Source organism: Alligator sinensis, unplaced genomic scaffold, assembly GCF_000455745.1.
Source record: "Alligator sinensis unplaced genomic scaffold, ASM45574v1 scaffold597_1, whole genome shotgun sequence".
Classification (NCBI taxonomy): Eukaryota; Metazoa; Chordata; order Crocodylia; family Alligatoridae; genus Alligator; species Alligator sinensis.
Genome location: NW_005842074.1, coordinates 1,787,725 through 1,801,615, shown reverse-complemented (window position 1 = coordinate 1,801,615; position 13,891 = coordinate 1,787,725). Strand labels below are relative to the sequence as shown.

Here is a 13,891-nt window from a genome sequence, read left to right as displayed (position 1 = left end):
CCCACAATATAGAAGAGTAAAACTTCATTTTGAGCTATTATGCAATTGCCTGTATATACACTATGCAAACACACACAAATCAGGACAAAAGTATTTAAAAAAATAAAATTAAAATATGATATTGTCAATGTTTGATTTTTAGTATATAATTTGGGTTTTTTTTTTCTGGTTCCAAGATAGCAAACCCCCTCCCCAAAAGGAGTAATTCTGGAGACAAGGGTAGAGACTTCCGGTGGCAAAGGTCAGGGGTCAGGGGGCGGGACTTCAGGTCCCAAGATGGTGACTAGGGGGGCAGGGCACCTGTCAAAGGGCAGGGCTACCCTTGTGGCCCTCGACAGCTCACCAAAACTCATTAAGTGGCCCTTCACCTGAAATAATTGCCTGCCCCTGCTTTACATGCAAATAGTCAGTGATCTGGAAAATTTTTATTCTGGTGCATTAATATCTACATCTCATTCCCTAAGTCATTTGCCTTTTCTTTTATGTAAAACTTCTTCTTAAGTGGAAAACCGGCCAACGTCAACCTAATGAGGAAATCGACTTTTGATCTTTGCCCTTAAAGAGTAGGGTTTTATTGTTGTTGTTTTTCATAACATCTGCTTAAGCCTCTCTTCACTTCAAACCACCTCATCACCTGTTATCAGACAAATGGTCATGGCAACTCAACAATGATTTTCCTAAATGACTGCGAGAGCTCATTTAGATTTTTAATAAACAGTCACATTCTAATGAGGTCTTCATAAAACTGACTAAATATGTTTAGAAATCATTAGCTTAAATTACCAGTGCAAAAGTCTCCTTAGGGAGCCCTGCAGATTTTGTGATAAGACTTCTGGCAGATGGATTAGTATAACAACACAAGTGAGTTTTGAATCTCCACACAAACAGTGTGAATGTGAGTGACTGGGTAACAGGCTACCAGATAAAGAGCTAAATGTCCCTCAGGTGGGTTCATTAGAGAGAGAAAACAATCAAAACACATTTCTGTGCCATTTAAATACCAGGTGCACAGCAGTCTGCAGGTGCCAGAAAAACTGACAAGGGTCCCTTGCTGGAACACACAAGAGCTTAAAGGGAAGCATGGTTTTGACAAGTATGCCTCAGATAATGACAGGTATTGGCAGATGTACCCAGACCCTGCTGGAGGGGAATGCAGGGACTGAGTCATCTGCAGCAGGTGCTTGCAGTAGGGACAACCTCTTGGTGGTTCCTCCACCCGCAATTAAAACAGTCTGGATGCAAAATGCTCCAGGGCAAAAAGCAAGTTCCTAACACTGATTTAATGACTATCCATCCATTCTTAGTAAACAAATACGCATACGCCCCCTTAATGATTAATTCATGACGGGTGCACCTTGTGTGGCAAACATGCTAAACAGGCATTCTTCTTTCCTGGAAATCTAGGGGAGTTTTCCTTGCTTTTTTTTGATTTACAATGGGTAAATGGAGTCAGAAAAAAATATAATCTCTAAACATAATATTAATAGCAGCAAAAAAAAAAAAAAAAAGCTTCAAGGTCAGGAGAAAAGGTTATCAAGACTCTGACTAAGGAGCCCATTCAAATCATCACTAATCAAGATGGTGCAGTTCTTTCTGCTAGGTGTTGAAGGACAGATGGCATGTTTATTCTGTAACTCCTTGGTGTCAATGGTCCTGTCATTGGTAAGAGGGAATATGTGCAGTTTGACAGACGAAAGGCCCGACAGGGGCTTAATTGCACTGCTTTGTGATTCACAACCTTGTTGTTATAGAAAAGTATTTTTATTTTTGTGTTAAAAAACAATATTATGGCTCTCATTTCCTAGATATAAATCACTGGAAAAGTGAGGCTAAATCCAATTTTTGTTGCTGTCAAGAGCTACATGTTGCAGCTTTGTATTGCTAGGTGGACTGTTATGCTGCACAAAAGATTTATATGAAGATATGAAGGAGAAACCATGGTGTCATTTCTTTTTCCCCATCCTTGCGATTTTACCCATTCTAGAAATACAATAGGACCCCTCCAGTAGAAGCTGCCAAGGGGATGTAGTGTGTCAGAAAGACTACAGTGAATAAGACTGGGACCAAAAACCTTATTTCTCTTCTGGATTAAATTTGATAGGCCACTTTAATTTATGCTTCTGAATACTGACAGTATAACAACAGGAAGATGTTTCATATAATAAACTATTCTTGCTCCTAAGGCAGTGGGAAAATTGTTTAACAGTCCCTTTAAAATGTCCCTTTTAAAGATATCTACATAAAGCTCCAATGAAATAAATGCAGTACAGAATTTACTATTATAGCAAAGGTATTTGTTTTGAATTTAAGTGTTAAATAGTTTCTGCTCTGCATTTCCCTCAAGGGTCTACCTTTTTGCCCTGTAATTAGTTTTACCTGTGTTTTTGTACCTGGCATTAATTATAGTCACAAATCACATCTTTTGAGACCTAGCTACAATATTAGTGCCTGATTTATGGGTAGATTCACATGGTTAGATGTCAACATGCTAGGATTTACACAAACAATTAAGTGTAAGCACAGAATCCAGGTCCAATAAATTGAGACTATAAATTGAATTTGTGAAGAAGGAAGCGAGATCTGACAATCTGACTCAGAGTACTCCTTGTACCTAAACCATGATCTCCCAATAATGCAAACATCTGTTTTCAGGAAAAAGCAACAACCACTCCATTACCAAGAAATTAAAAACATGCATTTCACTTGATACCAAAATATGGGTGCTGTCTACACCTAGTTCAACAACTAATGAAAATGTTGAATTTAGAGGAGTTGGCCATTCTGCTTATTTCAGTTTTTTTTCAAATGAGAATAAGGGTTAGGTGGCCAAGTCCTCCTGAATTTTCCTTAGAAAACAACAGCCAGGATTGCTGATGATGGTGCACAGCAAAGCTGTACTGGTGGGTATAAAAAGGAAATAGCTCCTTGGATACATACTGACAATAAAACTGCAATTATATGACAGAGAGACTTTCTTTAGAGATAACCTATATGTTTAGTATCAACTGGCTAACCCCACTTTTTCATTATAAGATAATTACTGAAGAAAACCTCCTGGTTAAGACAATGATTTTATATTTTGATTTCAGTGTTCATCTGAGTTAATCTACTTGTTCAACTTATAGCCTGTAGGCCAAGACATTATCATCTTATTATTCCTGCATCTGAGAAAAGTCATAGGTAGGCCGGCCACTCTTGAATGCTCAGATAGCCACAGGTCATTGTCCTGGACACATAATTATATCAGCTACTAGTTAGAAGGCAAATCATGTCTTAAGGGGGAGCTGGGAGGGAAGATAGATTTGGACTAATGTACCATGGTACTGTACACTCCTGTTTTGAAATCAATTCTAAAATCTTTCAGATTACATTTGTGGCATGTCAAAGTGACCTATCAAACTTAATCTGAAAGATTACCATGTAGATTGCTCCAAAGTGATCTCCTTGATACGTATATTGTTACATTGCATCCTCTGTTATTCAAACCTGTTTGATGCACCTGCTGAAAATCCACTCGGCTGCTGAATTCATTTGGAAAAACTGAACAGCTACTAGCTACCATATTAAAGAGATATAGTATTGTGTTAACTAAAGCTTAAAAGAGAAGTTTGCTATACAATACCAACAATTACAAGGTACAGTATTGTATCAAAATTAGTAGTAGAGGTACAGATAAAGAGAACAGATTACTTCACAGTACCAATAGTTACAAGTTAATAAGAAAAATGCTGCTGTTTGGACAACCAGGGTTTGGATAATCAAGAATGTATTGCACTCTTAATAAGGCACTGATAAAGTTATGATATTCATCTTTGTTGGCTGTGCTAAATGTAGTAGCAGTTTTATCAGTTCCTTTTCTGCATTGTACTAACAATATCAAAGCTGAGCATTCAAGCCATGTTTAAAAATAATTAATAATGCACCTTTCAGCAGAAACATAATAAATATTTTATGCTCTATATTCACTGCAATAGCATCTTGTTGGTTGGTTATTTAATATCTAAAGGCAAACAAAAAGATGAAAGACTTGAGATAAATACAAAAATTACTTACCCTTCCTACTTCCACTAGATTAGTAACCATGACTATACTGGCTGTGTTTTCATGCCAAACCATTCTCCAGAAGTCATATATCGTCTCCTGCATTGGCCCTGAAACAATATATCAAAAGAAAGGTTACTTTCTGAAAATGTTGAAATTGAAAGCTTGTCTCTAGGGAATTTTGAAAGACTATGTCTATATAAATGAGTATCATTATTGTCATGTATTTAATCTTGGTTGAGTTTCTTTCTTGTCATCCAACCTGTCCTCATTTAGATTTTTTTTAAGTAGCACTCTGAAAAAAAGTTGATCCACATTTATATATTTATCTTTGTAATACCCAGAAGTGAAATTATGAAAATGGATAACATTAGTCTTTCTGCTAGCAATTGGATGATATCCTGGGGAAACCGTACATAGAATAAAATGAGCCTCAATGGCCTATGTGGCCTTTTCTGGATTCTAATATTTTTCTTAGCATGAGCTACCTGTCAAATTAGTCAAATTCCTAAATTGTACTTCCTGAAGTGAGACAGAAGTTCTGATTTTTTTTTGCTGCAGTATATCATTTTTTAAAGTAGTGCAGGAAACAGTAAAGAACCCTGGCATGACATTACAATGGTCTTCTCTGCAGCACTTATCAAAAGGAATGACCCTGAAAAACTGCATTTCGGGATTCATAAACCTGCACTCTCAGGGCTTCATGCAGCATTGTGCTAAAACAGGCCTGCTCCATGTCAGCCCAGTAAATATTAATGACAGAAATGTAAAATCCTAAAAAAACCCATGTCCCTAATTTTGCACATACCTACATCCTTGTGTTCAGCCTACCATTCCAACTTCTGAATTTGAAACCACACTAGGTCAGCAAAACTAAACAGTCATAAACTACTATCAATTACAAAAGTACCTAGATTCCACAGTGAATCACAGTGAATTACCAAATCTCCACACTGCAGAAAGCAATTAGTTGCTTATTCAGGAGAATGCCATTAATCTATTCATTTGGGGACAAATGGATTAATTTATCAACCTAACCTCTCCAATAAAGAGAGACCTACACACTTGAAGCATTAATAAAACTCTTTATTTATTTAATTTTAAATTAGGGCTGTCTGCAATGGATAAAAAGTTTTGGTATTTTGGGGGTCCTTTTGATAGTGTTATCATTCGACTCTCAGAATCAGAACATTTAATGAATAAAATAATAATACTTTTATAGCCATGTAAAACCCCATACTGTTCTGCTAAACACATCTCCATAATGTAACAAGCTGCAATATGTTGGGAAAGGACACCATCAACTTAAAAATATAAATTCTCTGTATTTTTAAATATAAAGTTATATGAATCATTTAAACATACTACGATTATTTGCTGTCACGTACATACATTATTTTTAAATGTTTTCACTTTTGCCTCCTGTCCCACCACCCCATTTTTCTACATTCATAGTTCTATATGATATATACAGTCAGTTTTACTGTTTCCCTTAGAATCAGCCAGTTTTCCCTCTGCTTTTGGTGGTGTTTCACATAGCATTACGGGAGAAAAAGGCATTTAAAGAAATAGGAAAATATGATTATAGGACCCCCCCAAAGTTGGCAGGAGGTCTCAGGGCAGGCATAGTAACATAATCTACCTTCTAATTCAGTTTTGAAATGTGACAGATTTTGAGCTGACAGTGTGACTTTAAAATCTGAGTCCATGTTTTTAATTTAAAACGCAGAACATCTGATACTTTTGAGAGAGATTAGGCTTTCAAGCATGACAGGCTAGAGTAATTTCTCACAATTTGGAATCCTAAACTGACTATCGCACTGTATCTAAGTCTCCTATATATTTTATACAAAACTGATCTGCACTCAATTTTCTTGTGCTCCATTGGGATATCGTGCATTATGGGTGAATTGTTGGTTTCTTCTATTTTCAAATCATTATGTAAGATTCAGTGCAGCTTTCCAGACATTAAAAGCCAGAATATGATGGACCTAATTCTGAGTCCCTCTTTGCATGACTAGTCTGGGGGAATATGACCCTGAATCTTCTCTAAAGGGGCAACTGAGAATATCCAGGGCATATTATAGCTGGCCAGGCTTAAGGAATGGGTTGAACTGGAGAATAATGGCTACCCATCAAAATGGCCTGCTGGCTGGTACCAAGGGTACTGTTGAACACATGGTAAATTAGAGCAGTCCTGCCATTGCTACAACTTGTGCTTTGCGTCAGTTCAGTTTCTGAGCTCTACACCACTCCAGTCTGGGGAGAGCAAACAGGTGACACTCCATTTCCATCAGCTGCACTAAGCATATGATCAACTCACCTAAGGATCAAACCCATAGTCATTAGAGCATAAAACCACTGAATAATGGGACAGACAACCAGCATTTGGCTCCTGTTCCCTACCTACCCTAATTCCTGTTAATTTAAAATTTACAACTTTAAATGAAGAATGCCATGCAACACAATTTTAGTTATGGAGCTCTGCTAGAGTATCTCCATCAGATGAAGTCTGTAGTAACATAAAACAGAACAGATCTAGTCTTAGCTTTACGTAGCAATAATTAATCTACCACCACCGTGATCTTTTACCACTGTTTCTAAAGGAAAACTCTCTCAGGCAGCTCTAAGGGCTGGAAAAAGGGTTCAAGAGCTCTAATCTTGGCCTAACACCAGAGGCTTATGAGGTCCTGGATCAGTCATTAACTTTTTGATCTGTCAGTTCCCCACTTGTACAATGGATATGTTAATGTTCTCTTACATGACCATGTTGCCATTTGCTCTAGTTGCTGTTTGTAAAATACCTTGAAGGCAGAAGTGTTAAGGAGATTTGGACTGTTGCTATTGAAATAATAGAACTTGACTGATTCCCACAAAGGTGGGGTACCTCACCTAGACTGTGGTGCTCCCTTCTTTTAACACCAGCAAAGCAAAAGGAGCAGTTAAGGTGGGACAAGCTGGAGAGGCAGGGAAAGGAAGGATAACACCTCTATATGATGCTGGCTCTTGAACCAAAGTAAATGTTCAGCAGAAATACCATTTGTGGCAGCCCATGGGAATGCAGTTGCTGACAGAATCAGGGAGAGGCCACTTCTTGTGGGACAATCAGAATTCCCTGCAAGGGAATCTGGAGAGATCACAATATAGTTTTAATATTTCATATTTCCCCAATTTGATTCCAGGCAAAACGAAACCTTGATATACAGCAGCTTTATTACAATTAGAAACACCAATTAGCACTAAGGCTTGATAGTAGAGAAGAAAATGGCCTCACTGTTTGAGAACCAACTATGATGTTGATGGGATGTTCCATGGCTGTGTAGAGGTTTACCATCTCAATGTCGCTATTAGGATCTGTGGGACTGGAGAACCCCTCTCTAAAAGACCCTGTTTGCTTCCACTTCCACAAGGGTATTTTAGAGTAATTTCTCTCTCCTTACAGAATAATCTGAGAGAGAGGACAGCTGGTTTGTAAATCATAGAAGTGGCTTATTGACCATTATGGATTCTTTGCACCTATCTGTTCTTAGCTTGAAACTTTTCCACAGTAAATGGAATCTGTCCTATGGTTTAGAAATTCCTATGCTAAAATCCCTAACCATACCGGGGAACAGAACCTAAATACCAGTTTCTTCTTCCTGGTCTTTAGGAGGAGGAAAATAAAGGAGCAGAGGAAATGAGGACAAAAAACATTCTTAGAAAAAGAATCCTGGTGACCACTACTATGGCTTTAGCAGATGCTGAACTTGGTCAAATTTTTAAACTTTCCTCCAAACAGAATTCATCAGTTTGTTTCCCCCATGTGCTGTTCGCAAGCTGTATTAGCTTAGATTTCCCTCATATTCTTCTCAGAATCAGCAGTGGAAGAAACACCCTTTCCTGCAGTCAGGTATGCTTTTGTCACCTTCCCTTGATGCATTAAGACAATAATAATTAAAAATATCTTGTGCTAGGGGAAGTGGTGATCGCTGATTATTAGAAGTGCTTTCTTATTTCATTTGTCCAATCCCTATACCTAGCCTCCAAACTTCTTTCAGATTCAGGACACTGCAGAAAAAAAAAAATCCTAGCTTAAAGTCTCCGAAAGTAATTTTTTTCTAGCCCATTTTTCTTTTCTTCTTGACATTTTTCAAATTATTTTCTGACATCTGAATAAATTATTACTCTGTCACTTGTCTCCAGACAGAATTGAAAAGCATTAGAGGCCAGGTAGGGGTGTAAAATTTATTGTCATCAAGAGCTGCACAATATGATTCTGGAGAGCCATGGCCAGATGAAAAAGAGCTGATAATTGTTATAAGCCTGAAGTTTAGAGATGTTTGCACAACAGGCAAGAAGGGTACTCTCGGCAGTTGCCCCTTGTGGGAGTAAAAGGTCTGAAGAGAAGGTATTATACTTCTGTAAGACTAAGCCTGTAGCATACTCCATTAACTATATAATATAGTACTTGGTATCAAAGATCTCTGCTGTGAAGAAAATCAAGACCTGAGCTCATGCTTGCTGTAAAGGTGCAAAGTAAAGTAAGGAAAAATCCCCACTTACATGCATTAATGAAGAAAACTCAATGACATGGTCAGCTGTGTGGTTATAACCTACATTTTATGAATTAAAAACTATTAATGGTACAGTTAGATACCCTCATCACATTTTACGGGGTGAAATTCATGCAACTTAAAAAAAAAAGTTTAAACCTTAACCTGTACATAGAGGCTTTTTCCACAACCTACTCCCCGTTCTTGGTATCAAATGACCCAATACCCGTACTTGATATTTTTCAGTCAGGCAAACAGTTAAACTGACCTCCTGATATGTGGTACCTTTGCTGTGGTCAGCAAAGAAACAAAGTGTAAAAAGAAACCAATCTCAAGTTGCACGGACCAAAAAAGCAAATGGAGCCAGAGAGCTTAAAAGTATGGTATGAATACAACACTGGTGTTTCAGGCTTGTCATGTATGGTATTCCTACTCAATGGAGCACTGAGCTGCACTGTTTGCACGTGGATATTTAATTCAGAGGATTTGGACTTGGGGATGTGGCCTGTTATAAAGGGCCAGCTGCAAAATCTGAAACTCTTTTAAAAACTTTTTTGAAGCCCAGAACCAGAAACTTTCCCAGCTACCAATCATATTGGGCCTTTTTTTTCCCACATGAATGATCTGTATTTTCTAAAAGAGAAATTAAAACATGAGATATAAACAATGAGCTAATACCTTCTCTGACATTTGTCTCTATTATAATAGTAGGTTCATGTTCTCATGTTTGGTTCCCGTGCAAACAGAATTAAATTATAGATATTGGAATTGAAAATATATGAGAAGCAGAGCTCTCATGCTTTTCCCTTCCCTCTAAAGGGAAAAGCATGGGAAAAGACTGAGAGACTGGGCACAAGAAGTGTAGGAATCTTACGTATTTGAGAAGACCACAAATTACAACTTTAAAATAAATACAATGAACCTGCTTTTATCCTGTGCTGACCTCCATATGATATGGGACAGGAAGGCATGAAGTGACTCAATTTTTGATTCCATAAGATGACTTATATCTAGTCTGGGTGGGCAGCAATAGCTGCATTTTCTCTGTCCTTTCAGGAAAACTAGCTGTAGTACTGTGGCTCCTACTGCCTAGACATATGTGAGGGAAGCAGTTTCTGAACCCGTTGCTAAAATTCAGGAATACCTGCGTAAGGACAACCCCACTTCAGCCCTTCATCTGATGTAATTTAATGAACTGAAAAGTATATCATCATCAACTTTGGCACCGAAGCTCAGAAACAAAGCTTAATGGTTCTCTTTGCAAATGCACAATCAAGGATACATACTACATAGTAGAAACAGGACATGTACAGTTTAAGGCATAACAAAAACAATTAGCGGAGGAAAAAATTATAGAATCAAAGTTACTTAATTAAAAGTTTGGGAATGTTTCTTTCTCTAATGCAACCTTTAAATGGGGTAACCCAGATGTTAATAGAATAATCTAAGGTTAGTTCCATCGCGTGAGGCACCACTTATATGCAAAATTACAGGAATACACATGTTCTGCTAGTACCGTAATCTGATTGGCTAATTATTTGAAAGCACTTTTTATATTTTCTTTTAACTATGTTAGAATTGAATAAAGCATTTTGGTTTACAGTAAAGTATATTTTCAGAAAATATGTTAAAAACTGTCTTTTAAAATAGTGAACTCTCAAATAGTGGAATCTTGTTTTAGGTTAATAAATTTAATTGTTTTATATTAAACAAAAATCTCTTACTTCAAGGATTTTTGGTTGTAGCCATGTTGGTCTAAGGACATAGGCAGGCAAGGTTCTTTGGGTAGATGTGATATCTTTTACTAGATCAACTGAGTCATTGGGAAAAAAAATGTTGGCAAGCTTTTGGGTGCAGTCACCCTTCTTCAGGCATGGGGAGTCTCTGCTGTTCTGACACTCCAAGAAACAAAAGAAGCTAAAAGTGTGGCAGGATGTCAGTGAAAATGTAAATACTAGAATTAGAAAGACAAAAGGTGAGGCACCAGAATGAATGCACACGAAAATCTATCAAAGACAAGAATGCCCAACTATCTGTGGATGCACACTTCTCACAGGACAATCACTCCCTCTCCAAGTCTCAGTTCTAATCCTCAGAGGGAACTTACAAAACACCTTTCACAGACAAGCCTACGCACTTCACTTCACAAATCTACTGGATACTAAAAATCATGGACTCAATATAGACATTGGTTTTATGACACATTATAACCTGCCTGACATCTGATTCACAAGGTACTTGCCTGACAGTCTCTTTTCTACCTTGTACTCTATCACTGCACTGTCTCCCTTCGGCCTTTTTTCCCTGCTCTCTTCCCCCTCCTCCTCCCTCCTTTGCCTTACCTTTTGTCATTCTAACTCTACTATTTACATTTTCACTGACATCCTGCCATACTTTTAGCTTCTTTAATTTCTTGGAGTCTCAGAACAGCAGAGACTCCCCATGTCTGAAGAAGGGTGACCGCGTCTGAAAGCTTGCCAATTTTTTTTCCAACTACTTAAGTGGTCTAATAAAAGATATCACAATACTCAAAGAACCTTGCTTGTCTTACTTCAAGTACATTTCTTTAAAATAGCCAGCATACTCTAGATCAGGGCTGTCCAACTGGCATACTTACAAACCACCTTCTCCATTATTTGGCTTTTATATTTTTACCAATATGTACTGGTTGACACTTAGACAGGCTTTTACAAAACATTATGACATAAATCTCTGTTAGAAACAGAAATTCTCCATATTCTTCTAACTCTGATTTTGCACTGGACATCAAAATATGTTCCACTTTGAATCATACTCTCTTGTAACTTTAATTTAATGTAGCCTCCAATTTATCTTCTTGTCTTTAACAGTGAGCTATAGAAAAGCATAGTACAACATAGTACTACCGCATATTCTGTAGTACAACATAGTACAACAGCACTATTCTGTAGTTGGACATGAAAAGCAACACTCAGATATGTTAATAACAATGTGAATTTAAACTATGGATGTAAAGATGGATATTTTTTGTAAGTTGCACACCCCACATAGAGTGTTAATACAGAACAGAACTGATTGGAGCCTGTTAGCATGTTGTTTCCAGAACATTCTGCTTATCAAATAGGTGGAAATACAATGTGTAACAGTTAACATAGAGATAAATCTTGCCCTGGACTATGAAGCAACAAAGACTCTGTATGAGTAACCTCTTTTAACTACAAACTAAATACATTTCCTTCTGACCAGTGTAATTTCATGGCACAGTACTGCAGAGAATGCTTTGCTGATTTTCAAGCACAATCCTTCCTGCTGTCAGCCAACCAAGTCAGTACTCCTTGCTGACTGCAGTTCTATGTATATGTAAATTGGCTTCTGAATCTAAATTCTGTTAACTTTCAGTGAACTTAGGGCACTGGTTCTCAGTCTTTTTAGATTCAAGAACAGTGAATATGATGGTTTCATGGTCGCTGTTACACAGAGTTCCCTCTATATTTAAGTTGGTCACCAGGTTGTCTCCTTTGGCCAGGACCAAGTGTACCAGAGTGTCACCTCTGGTTGGCCCATGCACCTCCCGAGTCAGGAAGAGCTCCTTGACACAGGTCAGGAAGGACCATGACTGATCCAATTTGGCCAAGTGCTCCTCCCAGGAGATGTCTGGATAATTAAAATCACCCATGATGACCATGTCACGTGCACATGCGGCCTCAGTCAAATCTTGGGTGAACTCCAGATCAAGTTCCTCCCCCTGGTTTCGTGGTCTGTTGTATACACCAACAGTTAGGTCTCTCTCACTGTGCCACCTCCCCATCCCCCGCAACTTAGCCCAGAGGGTTTCAAGATGTCCATTTTTGGAGCCGATGTTGGCCTCCAAGGAGGTGTACTGCTCTTTCACATAGAGATTAATGCCTTCACCTTTCTTCCCCACCCGGTCTCTTCTATGCAGGGTGTAGCTCTCTATAGCTATGCTCCAGTCATGTGAGGAGTCCCATCAGGTCTCCGTAATCCCTACTAGATCATAATGCACATTGGAGAGTAGGAGAGCTAGCTCCTCCTTGTTCCCCATGCTCCTGGCATTAGTATATAGGCACCTGAGTCCTCCTACTGAGGCCCTTGTCTTCCTGTCCCACTGATAGAGAACTATTCTCTCAGTTCCCGCAAGTGAGGCTCTCTCAGTGCCCCTATCTATAGGGCTTACTTATATGTTGGTCAGATGACTGAATAATGTCTATTGAACAATTTGTTCAACACATTTTACAATTAAAATATATTAACTTAATTCATAGAACTGGACAAATGATTTAAACACACATTTTGGCAGATTTCTTTATAATGAAGAATGAATACATAATTTTCTTCATTATCTTTGCAGCTCTAGTTTAAAAATAGATACAGAAAAATCATAAGTTTCTAAGTTTTAACTGCTTTGAATTAGCAACTAGAAGTCTCAATCACAGATTGTGTTAGGGATTGCATTATGCATTAAATACACGTTAAAGTAAAAAGAATGATTTTGTTTCACAGAGTTTTTAATCTAGACACATCATGAGGAAAGAGGATGAGGTTAGAACAAACCAGCTATGCTGATAATGTGTTGCAGTGACAGTGTGCCAATTGCCTTGGACATTTATGGGTAACTTCCACTATCCCTGGTCCACACTGATGTTTCCACCATGTTTAGACATAGTCACAATTGCACTTAGATATATTTTTAAATCTGAGGCCTGCCTTTGCTTGTGCAGTCTTGACAGGTGCTATTTAGGAGATTTTTATAGCATCATTGTTAATGCTACGAGGTAACTTTCCATCTAATAGTGTTACACACTTATTGACTGACATTTCCCAACTGCTAGAACAACTCAGTTTGTTCTGTATCAACAACATTAAATGAAAATGTCATATGATTTTCCAAAGAATAAATTGCATGTTTCCCATAATATCTTTTGACTGCTTAGCAAAACTCTGCAGCAGGGGAATGTAGGAAATGCTGTTTGAATGGTCCAGCTTTTTTCCATCGCTCCTATTTCTGTTACTGGACAAGGCTGGATACAGCAGGAAGCATAAAAGATCTGTATACACATAATACACCTGTTCAGTTATACAACATTAAAACATGAAAAAGATCTCTTTTTGCACATTTTAAGTTGTTATAAACTTAGCCAAGCTAGTAAAACTGCAGACTCTTTCTTTTTTTTCCCATATGGTAAATACCTGTTAGAGCTGAGTTGGAATTGATTATTATTTAAATATATATATTTTTGAGATTGCAAAAATCTTTCCTTTCCACATCAGGAATAAACCAAGACTTTTCAAAAATTTTCCTGAAAAACCAGGGAACCCTG

The 13,891-nt window shown here is 37.8% G+C and overlaps 1 protein-coding gene and 1 long non-coding RNA gene across 12 annotated transcripts in view; one reads left to right on the top strand and one right to left on the bottom strand.

Moving 5' to 3' along the window:
- The window catches only part of PTPRM (protein tyrosine phosphatase, receptor type M), a 734,228-nt gene that overhangs the window by 42,451 nt on the left and 677,886 nt on the right, over nt 1-13,891 (bottom strand). The window contains exon 26 of the mRNA XM_014519979.2: nt 4,054-4,151. Within this exon, the coding sequence (XP_014375465.1) occupies nt 4,054-4,151 (98 nt within the window). The remainder of the gene's footprint in view (nt 1-4,053; nt 4,152-13,891) is intronic.
- Nucleotides 1-13,891, top strand: part of LOC112550293 — an 83,694-nt gene that overhangs the window by 8,382 nt on the left and 61,421 nt on the right. The gene's annotated exons all lie outside the window — the stretch shown is intronic.